At 40.7% G+C, this 25,872-nt stretch overlaps 1 protein-coding gene across 10 annotated transcripts in view; it reads right to left on the bottom strand.

Moving 5' to 3' along the window:
* The window catches only part of LOC133530496 (serine/threonine-protein kinase Wnk-like), a 98,288-nt gene that overhangs the window by 61,415 nt on the left and 11,001 nt on the right, over nucleotides 1–25,872 (bottom strand). For 5 of the 10 annotated variants that reach the window (XM_061868409.1, XM_061868407.1, XM_061868408.1 and 2 more), the window contains exons 3-11: nucleotides 9,927–10,034; nucleotides 9,325–9,453; nucleotides 8,622–8,768; nucleotides 7,995–8,085; nucleotides 7,778–7,883; nucleotides 6,626–6,728; nucleotides 4,483–4,655; nucleotides 1,953–2,063; nucleotides 642–751 (exon numbers count right to left, since the gene is read on the bottom strand). In XM_061868409.1, the coding sequence (XP_061724393.1) occupies nucleotides 642–751; nucleotides 1,953–2,063; nucleotides 4,483–4,655; nucleotides 6,626–6,728; nucleotides 7,778–7,883; nucleotides 7,995–8,085; nucleotides 8,622–8,768; nucleotides 9,325–9,453; nucleotides 9,927–10,034 (1,078 nt within the window). Of the gene's footprint in view, nucleotides 1–641; nucleotides 752–1,952; nucleotides 2,064–2,585; nucleotides 2,711–2,901; nucleotides 3,039–4,166; nucleotides 4,304–4,482; nucleotides 4,656–6,625; nucleotides 6,729–7,777; nucleotides 7,884–7,994; nucleotides 8,086–8,621; nucleotides 8,769–9,324; nucleotides 9,454–9,926; nucleotides 10,035–13,599; nucleotides 13,789–14,807; nucleotides 14,970–25,872 lie in introns of those variants that run through there. The other 5 variants (XM_061868411.1, XM_061868410.1, XM_061868412.1 and 2 more) reach the window with 5 other exon arrangements.

Raw genomic sequence — 25,872 nt, forward strand, 5'->3', positions numbered from 1 at the left:
ACCATATTTTTGTAAATATTGAATTTAAAATATCTTTTGGCACACGTCACGTGACCAAACTCGAAACGTCTTTGAAAATTCTGATGACGTCACAACTCTCGGATTGACACTGTTGACAGTTAGGCGATAAACAACAAATGACAAGTGTCAGTTGTCAGTTCGTATCTTCTACGTGTGTATGTAGTTATGTGTCAAACCGTAAACTGTGACGTCACACAATTTTCAAAGAGCGTTTTGGGCTCGAAAGCATCTGTCAAAATATATTTTGTCAATTTAACATATTTAAAGCAGTTTTTAGTATAAAAGTTTAATTTTAGGGCAACTTTTAGTTAATATAGAACGTATCAATCAAATCAATCAATCAATCAAATCATTTATTTGCTAAAATACAGTCAGGTGGATCTTAAATACATTTTTACGAACAGTGTATTCAGCCTGCGATTGGGCATGCAAATATTATACAAAAATTATCTTTATTAAAAATTATTACGTAATACAAGCGTTTAAAAAAAATGGAAACAACCCTATTGGATGTAACCTCAACAGTCTGCATTGTAACCAAAATCGCATGCGAGTTCGGGCTTCTAAATAAGCCCTTAGTGTTACCGTGCGATAAAAACTCGGATGGTTATATAACTCACCGATAACCGACTTGGCGAAGCTGCGGTTCTTGAGCGTGGCGAGGCCGAGGTCGCCGATCTTGACGCTGCCTGTCGTGCCAGTTATGAAGATATTATCGCATTTCAGATCTCTGCACAGAAAGTTCAACTTTAGACAGAATAACTTTTTTTTTATACTACGTCGGTGGCAAACTAGTATACGGCCCGCCTGATGGCTAGCAGTCTCCGTAGCCTATGGACGCCTGCAACTCCAGAGAAGTTACATGCGCGTTGCCGACCCTAACACCCCTCCCCCCCTCGTTGAGCTCTGGCAACCTTATTCATTGGCAAGAACACAAACACAACACTATGAGTAGAGTGGCTGGTGTTATTTGGCTGCAGTTTTCTGTAAGGTGGAGGTACTTCCCCAGTTGGGCTCTGCTCTAGATCTGGAATAACATCCGCTGTGCTGTGCCCTACCACACAAAGCGAGATGACATTCACAATGCCCATACCTCTCTTTTGGACGTAGTTTAAGGACGTAACCGGGTTCTTAATTTATCTCTTAAATGAGGGTATAATGTATCGCTACCATATCGTTATACCGTAACCGAAATCATTCCCTGATCTAAACAAATCAACCATCAAAAAACTGGCGTTTGCATGAATTATCACATAAACCCATAGAGAAATATGAAAGATTGGTAATTACATACATCACTTTTCTTAAAACGAGAGTTATTTCGTAATCGACATCTAGTCAGTAGCGGAATTTATCAGTACTGCTAATTGACAATAGATGTTGCGACGAACGAAAACTCTAATGCTTAACAATTTTCAGCTAATATTATAACCAAATTAACTGAACTCCATTTTCAACTCTTCTGCTTATAATTAGTTGTAAATCGTTTGGGCAATACATTTTTCATCAGTCGCGACACTTGTGACAACTGAGGGCCTACCGCGAACCATGTTAGACGTGTTGCCTCTCTGTCGCACTTGTAAATTCGTACGTAAGTGTGACACGGACGCAACACGTCGAACGTGTTTCGCGGTAGGCCCTCTGGTGTCGAGTGGCGGTACTGAAAATCCACTACTTAGATATCGACTACAAAATAACTGAAGTTTTGGTAAGAAAATAATTATGGTGTTATTTGCTTAAACCAAATATGTGACATTATCTATGAAAAGGGACCTTACTATCGGTGGCGCTTAAGCCATTATCAACGATGCTCCCATATTATAAACAACGCCGCGCTACGCAGTGCGGCGTAGACGCCATCGACAATAAGGTCCCTTTTCATAGATAATGTCACATATGTAGATCTAAGCCAACCACCAGTAGTGTCATACCTATGAATTATAGGAGGAGTCCTAGAATGTAGAAAGTTGAGCCCCTTGAGGATCTGCCGGCACCAGGACTTCAGCACTTTCGGGTTGATTCGCTTGAATCGACGAAGGTAACTGAAAAAAAAAGGAAAATTGATTTTCGTTCACTGCTAAGTTCGTAGCTCTACGTTGCAACCAATAACATGGTTTTCCCGCTATGCACGTAAAATTCTCCGTAAACGCATAAATATAATGTTTCGTAGGTATCTAATAAGTAAAAGGGTAAATTTTAACTCCTTCCAAGGAGAAGACGTGACCACGTCTGAAAACAGACGGACGGTAAAGTGCAAAAGATGTGTACCTTAATATATAGGCAATAAAAGTGTGTATACATATTTTTGGGAGTTTGTTCGTATCGATATTTTCAAACGTGACTGTATCTACAATTTTTTGCATCCAATTAATAAATTGAGGTTCCATTGGAATTGAATTTTAAGGCTCTGAAAATAGACTAATCATCGTTTTACCCGTTTGAGACGTTTTACCCGTGATGAGCACAGTCTCAGCCTCCCAGTAGTTGTAGAAGCGGACGATGTTGGGGTGCTGCAGTTTCCTCAACATATCGACTGATGAACGCAGCAATATCAGTCAACTCACGCTTTAAGTGTCCTGGACAGCATGAGCTCCGTGATGAGTACGATATTCTTCTTCTTGGCCACGTCGCCCTCCCAGTAGTTGTAGAAGCGGACGATGTTGGGGTGCTGCAGTTTCCTCAACATATCGACTGATGAACGCAGCAATATCAGTCAACTCACGCTTTAAGTGTCCCGGACAGCATGAGCTCCGTGATGAGTACGATATTCTTCTTCTTGGCCACGTCGCCCTCCCAGTAGTTGTAGAAGCGGACGATGTTGGGGTGCTGCAGTTTCCTCAACATATCGACTGATGAACGCAGCAATATCAGTCAACTCACGCTTTAAGTGTCCCGGACAGCATGAGCTCCGTGATGAGCACGATATTCTTCTTCTTGGCCACGACACCCTCCCAGTAGTTGTAGAAGCGGACGATGTTGGGGTGCTGCAGTTTCTTCAACATATCGACTGATGAACGCAGCAATAACAGTCAACTCACGCTTTAAGTGTCCCGGACAGCATGAGCTCCGTGATGAGCACGATATTCTTCTTCTTGGCCACGTCGCCCCTCCCAGTAGTTGTAGAAGCGGACGATGTTGGGGTGCTGCAGTTTCTTCAACATATCGACTGATGAACGCAGCAATATCAGTCAACTCACGCTTTAAGTGTCCCGGACAGCATGAGCTCCGTGATGAGCACGATATTCTTCTTCTTGGCCACGACACCCTCCCAGTAGTTGTAGAAGCGGACGATGTTGGGGTGCTGCAGTTTCTTCAACATATCGACTGATGAACGCAGCAATAACAGTCAACTCACGCTTTAAGTGTCCCGGACAGCATGAGCTCCGTGATGAGCACGATATTCTTCTTCTTGGCCACGTCGCCCTCCCAGTAGTTGTAGAAGCGGACGATGTTGGGGTGCTGCAGTTTCCTCAACATATCGACTGATGAACGCAGCAATATCAGTCAACTCACGCTTTAAGTGTCCCGGACAGCATGAGCTCCGTGATGAGCACGATATTCTTCTTCTTGGCCACGACACCCTCCCAGTAGTTGTAGAAGCGGACGATGTTGGGGTGCTGCAGTTTCTTCAACATATCGACTGATGAACGCAGCAATAACAGTCAACTCACGCTTTAAGTGTCCCGGACAGCATGAGCTCCGTGATGAGCACGATATTCTTCTTCTTGGCCACGTCGCCCTCCCAGTAGTTGTAGAAGCGGACGATGTTGGGGTGCTGCAGTTTCTTCAACATATCGACTGATGAACGCAGCAATATCAGTCAACTCACGCTTTAAGTGTCCCGGACAGCATGAGCTCCGTGATGAGCACGATATTCTTCTTCTTGGCCACGACACCCTCCCAGTAGTTGTAGAAGCGGACGATGTTGGGGTGCTGCAGTTTCTTCAACATATCGACTGATGAACGCAGCAATAACAGTCAACTCACGCTTTAAGTGTCCCGGACAGCATGAGCTCCGTGATGAGCACGATATTCTTCTTCTTGGCCACGTCGCCCTCCCAGTAGTTGTAGAAGCGGACGATGTTGGGGTGCTGCAGTTTCCTCAACATATCGACTGATGAACGCAGCAATATCAGTCAACTCACGCTTTAAGTGTCCCGGACAGCATGAGCTCCGTGATGAGCACGATGTTCTTCTTCTTGGCCACAACGCCCTCCCAGTAGTTGTAGAAGCGGACGATGTTGGGGTGCTGCAGTTTCTTCAACATATCGACTGATGAACGCAGCAATATCAGTCAACTCACGCTTTAAGTGTCCCGGACAGCATGAGCTCCGTGATGAGCACGATATTCTTCTTCTTGGCCACGACACCCTCCCAGTAGTTGTAGAAGCGGACGATGTTGGGGTGCTGCAGTTTCTTCAACATATCGACTGATGAACGCAGCAATAACAGTCAACTCACGCTTTAAGTGTCCCGGACAGCATGAGCTCCGTGATGAGCACGATGTTCTTCTTCTTGGCCACGACGCCCTCCCAGTAGTTGTAGAAGCGGACGATGTTCGGGTGCTGCAGTTTCTTCAGCATGTCAGCTTCCTCGCGGAAGCGGAGACGCTCGGTCTTATTTAGCTTTTTCTCCTGAAAAGAAGGAAGAGAACATTTTTATTATCTATTGTTACCTTCGAGCAACACCGGAAGGGAGGAGCCCAAGTGATATCTTACCGAACAAACCATTCCGCCATTTTTTGCGGGGGGAAACGTGCACACAGTCGCACTTCTCACTCACTACATACAAAATCCAATCTGTAAAGACGACATAAATAGAAAATGACAAACGTTAGAGACAAATTCTGCAAACCTCGATCTTCTTTTGTGTACGGACGAGTCACAACATGCACGGCCATAGGTACAGTTGTACATATGCTTCGGCAAAGGGGAAATAGTATGAATGCCGTCTCCCTTCCCGGTGTTGTTTGAAGATCGTTAAAGAAATTTAGCTCAAAAGTAGTGTGTATACAAGTATAATGTAGCAACAGATCTTGTCTATGAAATAATCGTAAGCGCTATGTAGTAAGTAGAGGGCGCCATCTATTGACAAGTTGTAACACGAGACGCAGACGCCGGTCTGCGTGTCGAGCCCGTGGCACACCGTCTAGTTAGTTAGATACGCACCAGCAGCTCGCACCAGGCGACGGCCACGCCGGTCTGCGTGTCGAGCCCGTGGCACACCGTCTAGTTAGTTAGATACGCACCAGCAGCTCGCACCAGGCGACGGCCACGCCGGTCTGCGTGTCGAGCCCGTGGCACACCGTCTAGTTAGTTAGATACGCACCAGCAGCTCGCACCAGGCGACGGCCACGCCGGTCTGCGTGTCGAGCCCGTGGCACACCGTCTAGTTAGTTAGATACGCACCAGCAGCTCGCACCAGGCGACGGCCACGCCGGTCTGCGTGTCGAGCCCGTGGCACACCGTCTAGTTAGATACGCACCAGCAGCTCGCACCAGGCGACGGCCACGCCGGTCTGCGTGTCGAGCCCGTGGCACACCGTCTAGTTAGTTAGATACGCACCAGCAGCTCGCACCAGGCGACGGCCACGCCGGTCTGCGTGTCGAGCCCGTGGCACACCGTCTAGTTAGTTAGATACGCACCAGCAGCTCGCACCAGGCGACGGCCACGCCGGTCTGCGTGTCGAGCCCGTGGCACACCGTCTAGTTAGTTAGATACGCACCAGCAGCTCGCACCAGGCGACGGCCACGCCGGTCTGCGTGTCGAGCCCGTGGCACACCGTCTAGTTAGTTAGATACGCACCAGCAGCTCGCACCAGGCGACGGCCACGCCGGTCTGCGTGTCGAGCCCGTGGCACACCGTCTAGTTAGTTAGATACGCACCAGCAGCTCGCACCAGGCCACGGCCACGCCGGTCTGCGTGTCGAGCCCGTGGCACACCGTCTAGTTAGTTAGATACGCACCAGCAGCTCGCACCAGGCGACGGCCACGCCGGTCTGCGTGTCGAGCCCGTGGCACACCGTCTAGTTAGTTAGATACGCACCAGCAGCTCGCACCAGGCGACGGCCACGCCGGTCTGCGTGTCGAGCCCGTGGCACACCGTCTAGTTAGTTAGATACGCACCAGCAGCTCGCACCAGGCGACGGCCACGCCGGTCTGCGTGTCGAGCCCGTGGCACACCGTCTAGTTAGTTAGATACGCACCAGCAGCTCGCACCAGGCGACGGCCACGCCGGTCTGCGTGTCGAGCCCGTGGCACACCGTCTAGTTAGTTAGATACGCACCAGCAGCTCGCACCAGGCCACGGCCACGCCGGTCTGCGTGTCGAGCCCGTGGCACACCGTCTAGTTAGTTAGATACGCACCAGCAGCTCGCACCAGGCGACGGCCACGCCGGTCTGCGTGTCGAGCCCGTGGCACACCGTCTAGTTAGTTAGATACGCACCAGCAGCTCGCACCAGGCGACGGCCACGCCGGTCTGCGTGTCGAGCCCGTGGCACACCGTCTAGTTAGTTAGATACGCACCAGCAGCTCGCACCAGGCGACGGCCACGCCGGTCTGCGTGTCGAGCCCGTGGCACACCGTCTAGTTAGTTAGATACGCACCAGCAGCTCGCACCAGGCCACGGCCACGCCGGTCTGCGTGTCGAGCCCGTGGTACACCGTCTTGAAGGACCCGCGCCCCACCTCCTTGTCGTATTTGAAGAACCTGCAACATGGGAAACGTTGTTTGAACTATTTTTAACTTAACCACGTCACAGTCTACAAAACAAACGTCATTGTCACAGTCATTGTGCCGGGTGCGAGGGGTAGGTCGCGCGCACTCGAGCTGCATACATCGCCATTGTTAATAACTCGGTATTACTTACAGGGCTACCCGTATTGTTTTATGCAGCTGTCCTTTTGAGCAGTGACAACCCTTCTGTGTTATTGTGCGGTGTCGGCATTTACGCAAACATCACAGGCGTCGGTCCACTGTTACTTTTTACACTGTAACCACGTCTCGGATGGGTGTGGAACCATGAGAGGCTTTTATTTAGCCCGTCCAAAGAGTTCTAGCGGGTCATAACGAGTATGGTTCCGACCACAACTATCAAACAATTAGTATTTATTTGCAAATAAATACTGTACTGTAGCACCTTCATTAATTTATAAGTAAATTTGAAAGATTTTTTCAATCTCAAGTCTCCCATTTAAAGCCTAAATAGGTGATGACTACAAAAGCTCAATTTTTAGGGTTCCGTACCTCAGGAAAAAACGGAACCCTTATAGGATCACTTAGTTGCCCGTCTGTCTGTCAGTCAAGATTCTTTATCTTAGGAACGCGTGGAGGTATAGAGTTGAAATTAAAACCATATACTCAGGTCTACAGCCCGTTGAAGTTGTGAAAAAAATCAAAGTTAACGTAAAAAAATATATGGCCGTTTATGACGCAAAATAAACGTATGTTTGTGTCAAAATGTTAAGTAAATCAAAATTTATTCATATAGTACTTTCCGTTGACCTAGAACTATGAAATTTTGCAAGTAATATTTTCTTACAGTACACATACAGAAAAAAATTTAAAACTAATATTTATAACTAAAATTTGTAAACAAAAAAATAAGTTTAATTTGTGGAACCCTCAGTGGGGTGAGTCCCACTCGCTTTTGACCGATTTTTTTTCTAGCAATACACTATGACAAATAAATCGTGTATAATATTTCAAAATCTGGCCTCGAAAATGCACGGATTTCGTGTGAGTTTTCTGTTAGTTACCTGCCGCAAGGCGACACGCCGATTGGCTCCTCCTCGTCCTCATCGGGCTTCTGCTTGTCTTTCTGCAGCTCTAGCTTGTCCAGCTCCAGGTCCCCGTACACTAGACCTGGAAAAAATGTAAATGGCTTTCAAAATATGGCTAGTCTAGAATACATCCGATATGTTTTACTCGTTACGTAGACAGAGATAATAATATTAATAAAGTACATTAAGTTACCGTTGGCGGGTTTCGTGGGCTCCGCGCCCTCCTCCTCCACTTCGGCGTCTTCTGGGCGAACCGTCTTTGTTGCTATCTCGATGTTCTCTTCCTGTAATACACGTGACATTAATTATAATTTTCGCCTGACATATTGTGTAAACTTTCCCACCGTGATATCGGATCAAAACCGTAAATTGAAAACGTCAAGATCACATTTTGTCTAGAAAAATTAGTTAATGGTTTATGGCTGCTATTACGAGAAACAGCGTGAAGATGCAAGTTTGCTTCGTTAAAAATGTACATATGTTGATTGATACCAGTAAAAACTATTTGTTTCAGTTATCCCGGTCTCTTATCGTCAAAAATGGAAAAGAATTTATTTATTTCATTATTTTTCCTTAATAGATCTCATTTGTATATCTTTCCCGGACACAGAATAATGGTGGTGGTAGCTGGTAGCATGCGCGCAGCCATAACGAACACATAGAGACCATTTCGACCATTTAATGAAATTCTACTTCTACCCGTATCGAAGGAAGTACCCGCCAGGTACAAGTAGTTGGGTTATAACCGGACGCCTGCCAAGAGGGCTAGATGTTTAGGTGATAGCTAGACGGTAACCGACATAATTTTATTGATGCTCACCAAGTCTTGCTCGGAGATGAAGGCGTCGTCCTCCAGCCGCGCCACGAGCTTGTTGCCGCTGTCGTCGAGCTCCGGGTCGCACAGCGCGCCCTGGCCCGAGCTGCGGCGCCGGTAGCCTCCCACGCTCACGCCGACCGGTTGGTTTGCCTGCAAATTACAATACAAAATTGCTTCTGACTATTACTTCAAAAGGCAAAAAAAATATTGAATTTACCTGACTTGGAATGCGAAAATTGACCAATCCTGACAGTTCAGTGCGAGCAATAGCTTCGCGTATCTCCGAGCACGGAAGCAAGGGCTTTCAATGTCCTCTATCATTTGCCGGATCTCGTGTCCAATGTTTTGGTTCATTCGAAAGGAAGGAATGGGCTATACGGGCACTTGGTATTTTGTCTGACGTAACGACCAAACAATTGTGCAATTGAAGTTTCTCTTCTCATATTGAAATCTGCTCATATCCCTTGCGAAGCCAAACTTTTTCCTCGTGTATGTTTCTCATCGGCGACTACAGGCATAACAATCCTTCATTAAATTTGATTTCTAATACTCACAATGCTGGTGGTGAGCGAGTTCAGCATGTCGAAGGTGTTGCCGGGCTAGGTGTGGATGATGGCATTGATGGCTAGGGCAATGTAGGGCCGTAGCCCCAGGGCCGGCTTCAGCACGCCGACCTCTCCTGGGAAGACCAGGAAACAATACTCACAACGCTGGTGGTGAGCGAGTTAAGCATGTCGAAGGTGTTGCTGGGTTGGGTGTGGATGATGGCCAGGGCATTGTAGGGCCGTGGCCCCAGGGCCGGCTTGAGCACGCCGACCTCTCCTGGGACCACAACCTGAAAACAAGAAGTGATCATTAACAGAAGCTTCATAGTTTTTTTATCTTGATGAAGCGCCCATATTCGGTTTCTGCTTAAGAGGAATGTGGGTGTGGCTATATATGAACCACGAGAAGTTTTGGCAACACCGGCTCACTTGGTCATGTGGAATGCTTCAACGCTATCTATGACCCACAAGAGGTTTTTCGAAGCTGAGCTGCAATTAGCAAGCTAGAAATAAGTTCGGCAGGGAGTTCATTCCACAACCGGAGCGTTCGCAGAAGAAAATACTAACAGAAACATTCTTCTGACAATCGCCCGCGATAATAAGTTCTAATAATGGTCAATTAATCCGTAGTAAGAACGATGATACCCCTGAGATCGCACCGTGCACGACTATTTAGGTTCCAGAGTGTGAGGATGAACGGCCTGCCGACGGCAAGCGATTAACAGCTAACAGTGTTAGTGAGCAGGTTATGCTGTGAAGTTACCTTAAAGGTCTTCTCCTTCCCATGGACGGTCTTCTCCTTGGGCAGCACGGCGGGCTCGAGATGGTGCGCCGGCGCCGCGATCCCGTGCCCGTGCAGCCCCGACGTCATCTGTAGAAACACAGCTTTTATAGACCACTTTCAATGGATAGGTTTATGTCATAAAGTGAAATGAACGTAGGGTAAACTCCCTTGACTAAAATTTTTACGAACGTAACACACGATTACCAACAGTTTGCCTGACACTTAAATAGCCGAAAAACAAGGACAAAACTATAAGAAGAGTTAGTTTACAGAACTCAGGAGTACATTTAAAAAAAACTTTTCCTTTTCTATGAGTCTATTGAACCAAACAGAAAGTTACACAGATATAATACCTAAACTCGTTTTATTTTATTTGTGAAAGATGCAATATTAACTATTTTTATTGCAGTAAAGGTGAGTGAGATGATTCAAACCGGTTTTCTATTCATTGTTATGTCATGCTCAGTAAGTGGTCTCCTTTTACTATCTACAGAATTTCCTACAAACGGTGTCCAGTAAATTATTTATTTATTTAATCTTTATTGCACAAAAGAAAACCTTATAGTACAAAAGGCGGACTTAATGCCATGAGGTATTCTCTACCAGTCAACCTTTAGGCAAAGCAGAGAGATTGTGGGCGGTGCTACTTTAACAACAACAACCAAATATAATACAATAACATACCATACATACATAAATATACATACTTACATTTCTTATAATATATACATAAATAACGACAAAACATATAGAGCTTACACATACAATATTATTTTTTCATTCTGCTAGCAAAGAAAGCACGTAAGGATTTTTTAAATGCAAACTTATTTTGAGCATTTTTGATGCCGTAGGGAAGTCCGTATCAGTCTTCTAACTTTTTTTATACTGCGGCCCGCCTGATGATAAGCGTTTACCGTAGCCTACGGACGCCTCAAACTGCAGAGGTGTTACATGCGCGTTGTCGACCCTAACACCCCGCACCCTCGTTGAGCTCTAACTAACGAAGCTAACTCTAACTGACGAAAGCGCAACTTATCTTAACTTTTGATTTTAGTCAAAGTTCCGTAGTTATGGACAGTCGCGGTCATAGATATGTTTACACTTTTGGACCTTACTCCTTTGTAATAAGACGGAAAATTTACATATCTTTGCGGTCGACTATTGTCTACCTACATGTTCAGTGAGTGGAATTGAGGGTTCTTAATCGTATTATATTTGGAAGTATAATATGTATGTGTGTTTGTCTGTAAGGTATAAATCACTAAAAATGAATATTTTTGGATATTTTAATTAACAGTTTCCTAACCGCCGAATAGGCACCTTCGGTCGGTGTACAAAAGTTCCTTTTCCAGACCGCACCAATCTATAAGGTTTTCCCAAAAAATCCAAATATATTCCAATTAATCCAGCTTTGACGATTCATTTGAAGACAATAAAAGAATAAATAAATAAATATTATAGGACATTATTACACAAATTGACTAAGTCCCACAGTAAGCTCAATAAGGCTTGTATCGAGGGTACTTAGACAACGATATATATAATATGTAAATGTTTATAAATACTTAAATACATAGAAAACACCCATGACTCAGGAACAAATATCCGTGCTCATCACACGAATAAATGCCCTTACCAGGATGTGAACCCGGGACCATCAGCTTCATAGGCAGGGTCACTACCCACTAGGCCAGACCGGGCATTGAACTTATCCTATACTTTTTGATAATTTCTAACTACCTATCTTAAGAGTGCTTGTTGAGTTATTTTAGACCTTTTTGTCCGCTCCGATATATCGAACGGAGACCGTACGTGCTGTACAAAACAACACGCAGTCCAGTGTTTGCGGAAGCATTGAACCAATCCCATAGCTTTTGCGATAACGTAACTATGTCACAGAAATGCACCGTTGCACGTGCCCCTGCACAATAACATACACAGGTGTACCTTGTGAATTGTGCATCACGTACAATCCGTTATTTTATTAAATTAACCCATTAACCAGTAATTATTGGACCCGGGTATGTCCTTAAACTACGTCCAAAAGAGAGGTATGGGCAATGTGAATGTCATCTCGCCTTGTGTGGTAGGGCACAGCACAGCAGATGTCATTCCAGATCTAGAGCAGAGCCCAACTGGGGAAGTACCTCCACCTTACAGAAAACCGCAGCCAAATAACACTTGACCCTACTCATAGTGTTGTGTTCCTGCCGGTGAGTAAGGTTGCCAGAGCTCAACGAGGGGGGTGGGGTTAGGGTCGGCAACGCGCATGTAACTCCTCTGGAGTGGCAGGTGTACATAGGGTACGGAGACTGCTTGCCATCAGGCAGGCCGTATGCTTGTTTGCCACCGACGTAGTATAAAAAATAAAAATAAATAAATCGATATTCGTAAAATGAAATTGATCACATTCTTTTTGCAGTATTATAGCTCTGCTTGGCTCAAGTGTTAGCTAAAATAAGGAACAAATATCTGTGATAGACACACAAATAAATGCCTTTACCAGGATTTGAACCCGGGACCTTCAGCCGCCAATAAAGTATGAATAAATACAGCCTGAGAGGGTAGTAGCTGGGGCGGTCACAATTTTTTAATCGAAGAAAATAAGTTTTTGGCAAAAAAACATTTTTTGTATAAGTTTTTATCGCTGACTGTACTGTTCTTCCCACAGGCATCTAATACTCATCGCCACGATTCTAACAACCCCAAACACGATTAGGTTGCGTTATTTTATCACAAAGTTCCCATGGCTACCTCCTGTCCCCATCATCAGATCAGCTCGATGGTACCATAATATTGCATAGTCACCCAACTTACATATGTGTGCAAAATTTCAGCTCAATCGGAAACCGAGAAGTGGACCAAATTTAGTTTTAGGTTTCAACCGCACAAACATACATACAGTCATACTAACAAGTTAAATAAAAGTTTGTAAAAAAGTAGATGTCAGAGAAAACAAGAAAGTGATAAATATTGGACGGATCTCTCATCTCAGTTGCCCAAGGCGATCCGACACAGTTGCCCAGAAGGTCACGGGTTCAAATCATGCTTGAAGTGATTTTTTTTTCGTTTCCTGTAATTTAAAGTAATTTCGCTACAAAACACACGCCTTAATTGTCTTATTCAACAAAATGAGTCACATACTTGTTCTCAAGTTAATAAGAGTCGTTATCATTTTGAATACAACTATGTGCTTAGTTCTTTATGCATACCTAAGTAGTAAGTACATATGCTCATGACTGAACCTATATTATGTGACCACGGCCTGCAAAACGTCCCACTTTGTTGCTTGCCATTAGGACGAGATTTGATTGTATCTTTATAGGAATAACCTGATAAGGCGTCCTTGTGCCAAGCGACAAAGCGCGGTCACATATTAACAATATTGCGGGCGCATAACGTAAACAAACAAATAAACGAAAAAAAGAAGTCTCTAAGTTCAATTTTTCTGTCAACAAGATCGCAAAAGATTTATTTGTCAATCTTTTAAATCTAACACATAATAAATTGACAGGTCAACAAATTGACAATCAGTTAATTAAAAAACAAATACATATTTTTAATTAATTAGAACAGACAACAAAAGAATCGTTTAAAGTAAGATTACCCCAACCTTCATAGTTAAAAAACCCTTCAAAATATAATATCTAACCTCCGACTCCGACCCGCACCAGCCGAAACAGTTCCTCAACAAATGCATTACATCCTGACTTCCCAATTCACCAAAACAAGGCAAAACTTGTCAAGAAAGATAATTTCACAACAACAAACATAATTATAGCAAACTATTATAACTTTTTAATACACGACACTAAAAACTAAAACAAGGAAAAATATAAACGTAAAAACACAAACGTTCCGTCTCGTTTGAAAATAAACACTGGTTGATAAAACTTCATTCACAATACAGCCATGATTTCGTTCAGAAACCGATTACCTGTACAGTTGGCAATATAATCTAAACCCTATACAGTGCATAATAGGGTTTATTCTACCTTGACTTATGTTTATCTTATTGTATTATTCAATAAGCAACCAGTATGATTATACCGTAATCTTCTTCCAACGTAATAAGTCATATTTTCGCTTGTAGTTTGTTAATGTAACAGCATTAACAAATTTGTTAAAAAATGAGATGACGCTATAGTTAGTCGGACGGGTGATTGAAAACGTCATGTGTATATCGATGTCTTATCGTTTTATCATCTTATCGCGTGATGTCACGCATTCCGCGCTGTGTTTGTTTACTAATCTGGTGATAATGATAAAGTTGCATATGGCTGAGGCGCCAGGTTTAGCAAGGTTGTTGCTTAATTAGCGATTAAAATTAATTGCAGTGAATTGAGAAATATACATGTTTGATAATCTATTTTCTGTTTAGAAAATAAGTAGGTATGTAATTAATATCATAATACTCGTGTTTAGGTTTATAGTAAAATAAATTGGAAGAAAATTTGATGTTTATATACTTAATACTAATATCATTAATTACAACTGATAACGTTTTTAGGGTTCCGTAGTCAAATGGCAATAAACGGAACCCTTATGGATTCGTTATGTCTGTCTGTCTGTCTATCCGTCCGTTGTCACAGCCACTTTTTTCCGAAACTATAAGAACTATACTGTTGAAACTTGGTAAGTAGATGTATTCTGCGAACCGCATTAAGATTTTCACAAAATAGAAAAAAAAAACATTAAATTTTGGGGGTTCCCCATACTCAGAACTGAGACTCAAAATATTTTTTTATCAAACCCATACGTGTGGGGTACCCATAAATGGTACGGGACCCTTCATGGGCGAGTCCGACTCGCACTTGGCCGCTTTTTTTAAACTAAGATGAGTAAAGAAAAAATACTTACTCTAAGAAACGAAACATAACGCATTATTCCTGGTTGTTTCAAAATATCGATTTAATTTTTAGCGACAACATTTCATCAAATGTAATTTCTACACGTGAAACGTCAGAAACACAACATAAATAAAACACAAACATTTTAAACAATAAATTACAGGAAACCACACACTGTCAGTTCCCAGACATCACTAAAAAAAAAATCCGCTTCGACATTATTTAAAAGAGGATAAATTCTTAGAACATATTCACACCTATAATTCCAATACTAACACAACAACTCTAATTGACCAAAAGTGGACCTTAAAGTGTTTGGAATAAGGTTTACGACTGATCAGTCAACAGTGCAAACGATAGTGTTGGTAAGGCTCGAGTCATTTGCTTTTTTAAGACTCAACTGTGTTTTTTTTACTTATATAATTTTAATCGAAACTCGGGTTATATTCAACTTATTACAGACAAGATTTTTTTGCGGAGACTAGAGTATTTTTCAGAGAATTCTCTTTTTTTGCAAAAACATTGTCTGCATGTATAATTTATAGGTTAGGTACACACTACAATGACGCTTATTTTCTAGTATTTTGATAAAATCTACAAAAACGTAGTCTTTATTCGAGGGCTCGATTCCTTTTGAGTTACGCTTAAAAATACTCAATAAAAGACTTGACTCGGAACTAAGACTTTTTAAGAGAAGTTTTTTTCCATATAGTCTCGTAAAAACGAGAAGAGTTCTTCAAATAACGCAGCTAAATATCAGCTAAATAGCTGCTCGCCTATAATTATATAATAATAATAAATTTGGACTCAAAAGACTCGAGTTCATTTCATACCAATACTACAGTCAACCAGTATAAACCATAGTATTAACATTTTGACTTTTGGTAGACCTTAATGTCTTTGCAATAAGACTTACGAATGATCATTTAATTGTGTCAACGTAGGTAATGAGTTTGTTTAGCTCGTACATGACAAAAGTCAGGTTAATAATGATATTCCTTTAAATTCATTAGTACTTTTGATTCAATTGTTTGTTTTCACGTCACTGGATAACCCAGCATCGTTTTATGACGTGATAAAGATAAGCATACGTCTCTTTCTTTTAAGTCGTGGTGAAAGAGACGAATACTCTTGTCACGCGACAGACGTTAGCTTTATAGATCTGCGGATTGTTAATACGTCAGGGGCAAACAAACACTGAGCTTGACTGTTCTAAGCGGTTATTGTATAGCCTATGGACGCGTAGAACTCGATCAATGTCAGAAACTTTCAATACTATTCCTTAAGCACGGATTTACGACAAAATTTATCCAAAAAAATTTACTTGTTATAGCTGTCCTTAGTTCTAACTTATTTTATGTGAAATCCATTTAGTAAATAACTAATGAATATTATGCTAAATCTTATAAGTATGTCGTATTAGTCATTGCCCTGATTAAATTAGTTCGTATCGATAAAGTAAAACTGTTCAACTTAAGTAAATTGAATTTTTATACCACACAATACATGCTATAGATTTTGCTTATGTTTCGTTTAGTAACCATGCCATAGTAACCATATTACAAGCTTTTATTTAACTTGCCCTTTTAGTATGTATGTTACTTAGTGTGGGTCAAATCTTGGAAGCTACATTTGACCCACTTCCCGATATCCGATTATGCTGAAATTTTGCATACAAAGTCGGATGACAATGAAATATTATGATGATCTGATGATGGAGACAGGAGGTGGCCGTGGGCACTCTGTGATGAAACAACGCAAACTAAATTGTGTTTGGGGTTGTTAGAATTGTCTCGATGAGTATTAGTTGCCTGTATAGACGTACAGTCAGCGATAAAAGCTTGTACCAAAAATGAAATTTTTGCCTAAAACTTATTTTACTAATAGAATACTATGCCACAAGCCGCACTCAACTGCATTCTATTATTGACGAATCAGTTATTTGACCATTCTTAATATACATGATATGATAAAAATGTGGTATAATACACCATTTTGTACTAATTTAACCTTTTGTCATGTGATAAGGGTCCGCGCGTGGGAATTTAAATCTATTGTTTGAAACTTTGAGATACGGCTTATTATTCTGGGGAAACTCCACAGACCAAGAAATGGCCTAAGGCACCCAAAATATCTTTACGTTTAGATTGTCGAATTCCACAAACCGAAACCAGCAAACCAAATTGTTGCAAACTCTTTTGAGACCAGCAATGTCAAATATTTTAATTTATATTTTTTCATGATTTTGTCATGTCACTCTAAAATAAATGGCTAAACGTTTCGTGCGTGTTTTCATTCGGGCTGTTGATCGGCGCAGACCACGCAGGCGCGTTGCTCACGGAAAGTTTTCGTGAATCTGAACAATAACCTCGTGGCAATAAAGACTAAATTTGGATGGACACTTCAAGGACCCATTATGAACGCATGCAGTGTCTTGACGAACGTAGTATTGGTTAATTTTCAGTTATCTGAGCTTTGGGACTTGGAAACTCTCGGAATACGGGACCCAGTGGAAGTTGCAAATAAGGCAAAAACAGACACTATCATATTGGACCAGTTTAGAGAATCGATCAAGATTAATGATGAAGGACGGTACGAAGTTGACTTACCGTGGAAACCACATCGTGGAGAACTCCTTGACAACAAACATTTAGCTGAAAAAAGATTGATGTCAACAACGCAAAAGCTACTGAAGCTGAACGAGTTTGATAACTATGGACAAGTCTTCGAAGATTGGTTAAAAGAGGGCATAATCGAAGAAGTTGGTGACACATCGAAGCCTAAACACTACCTTTGCCACCATGCTGTCATCAAGAATACAAACCTCACTACGAGAGTGCGTCCTGTTTTTGATGCTTCAGCTCGAGATTACAACGGATAATGATTCTAACTTCCACGAAGTTGATAACCTTCTGAAGACTCTGAACGTTAGGAACATTAAGAGGAAGTTTAGTTCTCCTGCAGCGCCATGGCGGGAAGATTGGTGGAAGCGCCTCATACGCTTTTTGAAGGACCTCATGAAACGAAACTTACCTTACCAGTTCCACAGTGATCAACAGGCTCACAGTAACGAGAACATACAGTTGCTTATCCAGAAGGGCAAGGAGAGGGACTCTAATTTAAGGGTAGGTGACGTAGTTTTGATAGAAACTGACTCAAAGCGTATTAAGTGGCTTTTAGGGAGGATTGTAGAAACTTTCCCCGGTACAGACGGTTGCGTAAGAGTGGCTAAAGTGCGCACAGCAGATGGAGAGTTCACACGAGCAGTGCTACGCCTGTACCCACGCAAAGTACAGGCTGGCGACATATAGAGAAGAGTTTTGGGCCTCTTGCCCAAGGTGGGAGGATGTTGCAAACTCTTTTGAGACCAGCAATGTCAAATATTTTAATTTATATTTTTTCATGATTTTGTCATGTCACTCTAAAATAAATGGCTAAACGTTTCGTGCGTGTTTTCATTCGGGCTATATTTCATGTAATTTTCTACACAAATTTCATTAGGCTCGACATACTGACATTACCTGTATATTTACGAAGTAGCGGCATATGTTAAAAATAATACTGGCCAATTTTCTGATACAAGTGCTCGATGTTGTAACAAAGTTCATACAAAATCAATAAAAACGCCTTTTATTGCCAAGAGTATATTCGGCATGGGCTCTAAACTGTATAACAAACTGCCAGACAATATTACTAAATTAGAGGCCCCCTGATTAACGATCCGCCGGACGGTATCGGCTTGTCAGTTAGAACAAAAAGCTCACAGTTCCGAACAACTGGCACGCCGATACTTTCCGGCGGACTGTTAATCAGTGGGCCCCTTAAGATTACATACTCGTAGGAATATTCAAAGAGTCTGTTTAAATTTTTAGTTAGGAAAGCGTACTACTGTATCGGAGACTAACTGAATCAGAGTATTAATGTATTTTTAACTATAGAGAGAGATCTCTGTGGTATTGTAGTAATTATTTATTTTTAGATTATTATAATGTAATGTTTATGTTGTTATGTATTTTTCATGTTACTATATGATGTTACTATTAATATTGTATTGACTTGTAAAAGAGCCCTTGAGGCCTACTTTCAATTTTTTCTTTTTAATTTTGACAAAATCGGATAGTGGACGAAGCGGTCCTGATCGTGAATAGTGTATCAAAAACCTGTAGATATAATACAGGTGTAGGTATTAATGTTCATAGTACGTGATTTCATGCTTTAGATACGTTGATGATTCACGATATTAGACGTAATGTTGTTTTCCACTGAGGATACCCTTTATGAAAGGACAATATTGTTGTTTACTTCATATGTCCAACACATCTGTACCCCTATATATTATTTATAAATTCGATTTCGAAACGTGACGTACGCGTTTGCGTTTAGTCTCATTTTGTATTGGATTTAGAAAGAGCGCGCCAAGCGGGACGTTTTGGAAACTCAAAATCCTATACAAAATGAGACTTAATGCAAACGCGTTCGTCACGTTATGATGTCGATCAAATTTACACTAGGGGTACTGATTATCTTTTATGATGAGAACGTGAAACTTATGGGCATTTAGAGCCTCGTTTCTTACTTATGTGTAAATTGCAATATAATGTATGCGAACAGTTATAAATATATGATTGTAGTAATATTAAGACTAATTGGCCATCGGTGGTACTCATGTCTTTATAATAAGGTTTAAAAATTGTAAGACTAAGGTTTTGCACTTTATTCAATGATAATAAAGTACAAAATCGAATGATAATAGAAAAGAGTCATAGAGCCGCCATACACGGACTGCTTTTGCAGCTTGACCGCATGATGATATTTCACCGCGCAGCCAACCGCCCGAAGCAGTTGCAACTGCTTGAGCGGTTCGTGTATTGCGAATGACGATTTTGTATTGAAACTGCAGATCACCCAACGGCGACCGCTTGAAGTTGTTGGCACTGACTGCTCAAAGCAGTCTGTGTATGGCGCCCTTTAATATCCTATGCATTTAAGAGGGAAGAATAGCTTTGCGACCATAGCGAAATAACGGTAATTTTTCTATGAAATTCCATTTCGAGTTTTCCACTAACTAAATCTTAACAAATCACTTTAAATTTGACGTCGATCGCTTCAGCATAATATATTCTAGGTTTATAGGTTTTTTTTGCAAATTTTCAAAAAAAGAAAAGATATATATAATATCTATACTTAGTATACCTAGTTTTTGATTGTGTCAATAACATGCTAAAAATCATGGAGAATGGAAAATATTTAGAAGTAGAAAAACGTTTTCTCTTTTTGTATAGAGGATCAGGTCGTATACTCCCCTCTTAAAGCTGGCCATACACACTAGAGTATGCCTGCGCAATTTTGCCTGTACAGTTCACCTGCACAGGTAAAGCTGTATAGGAAACTGCACAGTCGAATGCCACACACGCTCCGTTCTGCCAGTGCAGGTGACAAAACTGCGCAGGTATACCCTAGTGTGTATGGCCAGACTAAGGTATCGTGTATACACAAACTCTGTTATGCCATCGTCTACACTGTTAAGTCACACAAACCCGCTGCCAAAAACCCGTTGCCATACAATGGAAGTTACGCTCTCATTTTAATACTACAGAACATGGTGAATTAATAATTATTAAGAAAAAAAAAAACCGACTTCAATGAGGGAAACCGGTGAAAGAAAGATTATTGTTGATTTTGGATTTCATACAATGAAATTAAAAAGACTGGTAAAATACCCGCAATAGGGTATTCGACTATAGAGTCTGGCTACGGAAATATTACACAATATTTTGGCGGGAAATTCAATAAATCTTTGGCTGGTCACACTTCGTGTAGTAGGTATTATAGTTTTGATACCAGAAAATATTGATTTTCTGTGCACACGTAACGTACCTACGGAAATAAGTTAATATGCATTGACGTGACGTTGACGATTACGATGTTGATGGGTAAAGTCGCTTCGTATAATTCATCTCATTTATCCCCGTTTCATTTATGGCAGTGGTCAAGTGGGGGGACAAACAGGAATACAACGGCTCGACTAGATGCTTCCGGTCGCGTTCAAAACAAATTACAGTTCAGTATTATCCTGGTTTATTCCCATTGCCTGTCGGCTGCAGACGAGCAATACCCCAGTCATTTTACGGACGGCAAGTATGGCTAAATAAAAATAATTTAAAACAGCTGATTCTAATAGTGTGGCGGAGATACAATGGTTTAAAAAATTAAAGATAGGTCCGTTGATATAATTCCGACCGAACATTCTCGTTTCGTGCGCACCATTGGAATGACACACACAATTGGTTGATGAATTCGCATTACGCGCGCGGTTCGTGGCAACTAGTTGCGTTCGACTGCACGATTGGCTCGCATTCATGTGCTCAACAGTGTGCTGGCCGTATTCTTGGTGCCCGTAAGGCTTGTCTTTACGAAGTAATATATAAGTATAAGTCAATGCGGAGATCGCATGATTCTTGAATTGGCTTGAATTACCACGAAGTTTGAGGGGCTCGACTCGGCTCGACTACACTACGTTCAAAAACTTATAGACGCATTCAAAACATATTACCATTCCGAATGACAAACCGGGATTATTCCTATTGCCTGCCGACCGTAGGCGAGCCATAAGAGAGGCGAGCAACTCGAATAACTTCCATCAGTTTAAGTTTAATCACAGCGCCTCAAATACTTTAGTGTCAGCGCCTAAAAAACTTCCAACTTTGAGGCTGAATGTTATAAAAACGCAACTGTTGTACTTCATTGGTCTAAGAAAACTTCAGTGTTTTGATTAGTGAGTCGATTGTCTTAAAATAACTTTGTATATTTTCTAGAACATGTTTCTGTCATACGCACCTATTATAGATTTGCGAATGCGGAGAGGAAGAGCAGACCATCGAACATATCTTCCAACGCTGCCCACTCCACTCATATCCTGGGCCTGCTGAGGACCTGAACACCGTGGCACTTGACTTGGTTGCCTGGCTTAGCAACCTCAAGGCTTTTTTTTTATACTACGTCGGTGGCAATCAAGCATACGGCCCGCCTGATGGTAAGCAGTGTCCGTAGCCTATGTACGCCTGCAACTCCAGAGGCGTTACATGCGCGTTGCCGACCCTAAATTAAATTATAGATTTTTTGCCAAAGCTTACATATTTTGCTGGTAGATTCTGTGAAACAATTTGTTGACACTGTTATGGCTAATACGACTTCATAAATGACGCCCACCAACGCCAAAAATAAACATAACTCCCATAATTCCTAGAAAAACAAACATTCAAATTAAACTATTTGAATAAGTATTTTAAATAATCTAATGTCCACTATACCAAAACCAATAGCGACTAGCGAATATCAGAAATAGTTATTGACCACTTAAAACGTCATTATTTTACAGTCCGCGACAATAGTATAACCCACCCCCCTAATTTTTTCATATCTACTGTAAAACTAAATATAAGTAAATATATTACTAACGCGTCAGCATTGTTCACTTAATTCTAGTATTATGGTATGTATATAGTTACGATCCAATGCTACTTTGTTACGCAGCGGAGAGATTCTTTGTTTCATAGCGCGACAAAAGTATAACCCATTCGTCTTATTGACTCAAGCAGCTCAGTGCACTGGACATGTCAGTTCATGTTTATACTTATTTTGTGTAACTTGTGAGTTTTTACGTATAAATAATTTGCATGAGTTAATATTTTTTTATTTTTTAATCTAAATGCCACGGGGAAAACACTTAAACGAAACTGAAATTGCTACAATTAAAAAATTGCATTCTGAAAATTATTCAAAGGCCAGAATTGCAAAAATCATTAACAGAGTCAACGTGTTGTGCGAAATTATTTAAAAAATCCTGAAAATTATGGTAAGAAAAAACGGACAGGTCGACCTAGAGCAACTACACCAAGAGAAAGAAGGTCAATCCAAAGAGTTGCATCCAATTCTACGCTTACCGCGAGACAAATTGCAGTGCGGGCTGGTGTTAACACTAATTTAAGAAATGTTCAACGTATTATACGTGAGTGTGAACATTTAAAACGTAAGAAATTACGAACAAAACCGCCATTGTCTGATAAACATAAATTACTTATATTACAAATTTGCAAAAGATCATGTTCAATAGAAAAAAAAGTGGCGAAAAGTTATTTTTTCTGATGAAAAAAAGTTTAATTTAGATGGACCTGATGGTTTTAATTACTATTTTCACGATTTAAGAAAAGATAATTTTATATTGAGCCATCGGCAAGCCGGAGGTGGTAGTGTAATAAATGATATGGTCTGGTATTGGATAGGTACTCAGGTAAAATCAGGGATATAAAGTTCTGTTCTGGAAAAATAAATAGTAAACGATATATAGAAGTGATAAATGAACAGGTTACGTCTCATGCAATGCGAATTGATGGTCCTAATTTTATTTTTCAACGTGATAATGCCAGCATTCATCGAGCAAAGATAGTAAAAGACTACCTTACTAAAAAAAATATTCAAGTTTTTGAATGGCCAGCGTATTCCCCTGACTTGAATATAATTGAAAATTGTTTGGAACATTTATCACGAGCTGTTTATCGTGGATCAAGACAATTAACTTCTGCTGAAGAGTTAAAGAAAGTGATAATTGACGAGTGGCGAAATATAAATCAAGACATAATCAAAAAATTATATGATAGTTTACCAGATCGAATGATCGAGGTGATAAGTAAAAGTGGTGGATCTACTAAATATTAAATTATATGAATGATTATTGATTGTTGTATGTTTCTAAAATTTTTATCTAAATTTCATTACCTGGGTTATACTTTTGTCGCACCGCAAAACCCACAATCATTTATATTTGGTTAATTATGTATTCAATAAATAATGTATTGATAGTATTAAAAACTTACTAACGCCTAAATTTAGTGTATTAGTAATGTATCAATATAACTATAATTCTTTATCAGATATGGAAAAATTAGGGGGGTGGGTTATACTTTTGTCGCGGAGTGTACCAGCGAAGAGCCAATATTGAGCGCGTGCACACCTCACGTCACGTTTATGCCAATTTGTTTGAAAACGTGGACACAGCAGTGTTTAGTGCCGCTTTAATCACGTTTTGTCGTAAATTCTGTGTAGTAAATACGATTGTCATTTGCCCATTGACCTTAAGCTGATGGCACGTGGCTTTTCCTTGTTTCAGGCAGAACGGTTTCAGATGAAAAGATAAAACTTCGGCATAAATCGAATGAATCGGTTTGGACAGCCCAGACAGTATAAAGCATAGTTCATATAGAATTGGCACATAATTAGCAATGTTTAAAAAATAATAATTCTATGGCGGGAAAAAAATTGACAATTACAGTTCAATCACCAACCTTCAAAGTATTAATGGTGAAAATATTATTTTCCTAGCTTTATGCATTTTAAAGTTTTCGGCCATCTAAATTGAGAACAGGAGATTGATCGTGCACAAATACTTCGAAAATTCTTATCGATCCCGAACCAAGACAGCTAAGTCGCTTAAGATGCTAAAAGCTAGTATTTGTAGGGTCATAAAACGTTACAAGGAGACTCTATCAGCCGACAGGAAAACACAAACTAATCGGAGGTCTGGGACAAATAACAAGATTTTGGGAAAAAAGTCCCAAGGTCACTCAAACAAAATTCAGGACGGTCTAATTACGATTTATCCCAAAAATTCAAAGAAACTTCTAGAGAGATAAAGATGATTCACCTCAGAGGTGGCTATAAGAGCTATCGAGCAATAAAACAGCCAAATCGGACTGTTAAACAGATCCGACAAGCTAAAACACTAGCTCGACTATTGTACGACCCAGTATTGACAAAATTCGAAGGTTGCTTGTTGTTGGACGACAAGACGTATGTAAAACTCGATTTTAATCAACTACTCGGTTCGAAGTTTTATATGGCCAATAATAGAGGTCATTTACCCGAATAATATAAGTTCGTGAAACTTGACAAGTTCGCAAAAAAACATATGATATGGCAAGGAATTTATAATTTCGGCTGTAAGAGAAAAGTTTTATAACATAGTCAACAATGAAGTCGGACCTTTATATTAAAGAGTGCTTAGAGAAATGAGTATTGGTATTTATTAGAACCCATAACGGTCCTGTGAAATGTTGGCCAGATTTAGCCAGCTGCCACTACCCAAAAAAAGTTTTGGTATGGTATGCTAATAATCAGGCCAATTACATACCCCGCGAGATGAATCCTTCGAATTGTTCCCAATTTCAATCTATCAAAAACTACTGGGCAATCATGAAAAAAAATTAAATAAGACTATTCAAATTGTCCAGGGTATCAATTCATTGCGATCTATAAGAAATCAATACGCCAAAAATGTCGACAAAAGTGTTGTTCAGAAAATGACGGGGGTCCATTATGAAAACAGTTCGTAATTATTTACATAACAGAGTTTATTTATTTATTTATACATATTTGAAAGCTAAATACATTACTATTTAAAATTCACCATTCATAACTTTCTTATTTTATTAACTTAAAAAAATAACAATCTTCTAGTGCGTACCAATTCTATATGAACTATGCTTTAAGTATTATTTTGAACGTCAAACGTCTGTGAAATTATGACGTTTACTTAACACTTGCACAGGCTGGGCTATCAACATCGTTGCCAACTTAGCTTTGTCTGACTCTAGACGGAGAGCTAGCCCCGGAATAATGGCAGCAACGAAACTAGACAGTTACTTTGGTATAATATTCTTATTACTGGATCCAGGCCTCCTTCCGACTAAAAATACAAATTTAACACTATCCATTATTGATAAAAGCTTACCTTTTAAATAATGACAGTACTAGTTACTGTGTAGTAATTAAAATAATTAATATGAGAATTACAATTGTGGACCAGATATTATCTGTACCCCTAGTGTAAATAAATTCGATTTCGAAACGTGACGTACGCGTTTGCGTTTAGTCTCATTTTGTATGTGATTTAGAAAGAGCGCGCCAAGCGGGACGTTTTGGAAACACAAAATCCTATACAAAATGAGACTTAACGCAAACGCGTTCGTCACGTTATGATGTCGATTAAATTTACACTAGGGGTACTGAACGACATTCGG

The sequence above is a fragment of the Cydia pomonella genome, chromosome 23 (assembly GCF_033807575.1).
Source record: "Cydia pomonella isolate Wapato2018A chromosome 23, ilCydPomo1, whole genome shotgun sequence".
Lineage (NCBI taxonomy): Eukaryota > Metazoa > Arthropoda > Insecta > Lepidoptera > Tortricidae > Cydia > Cydia pomonella.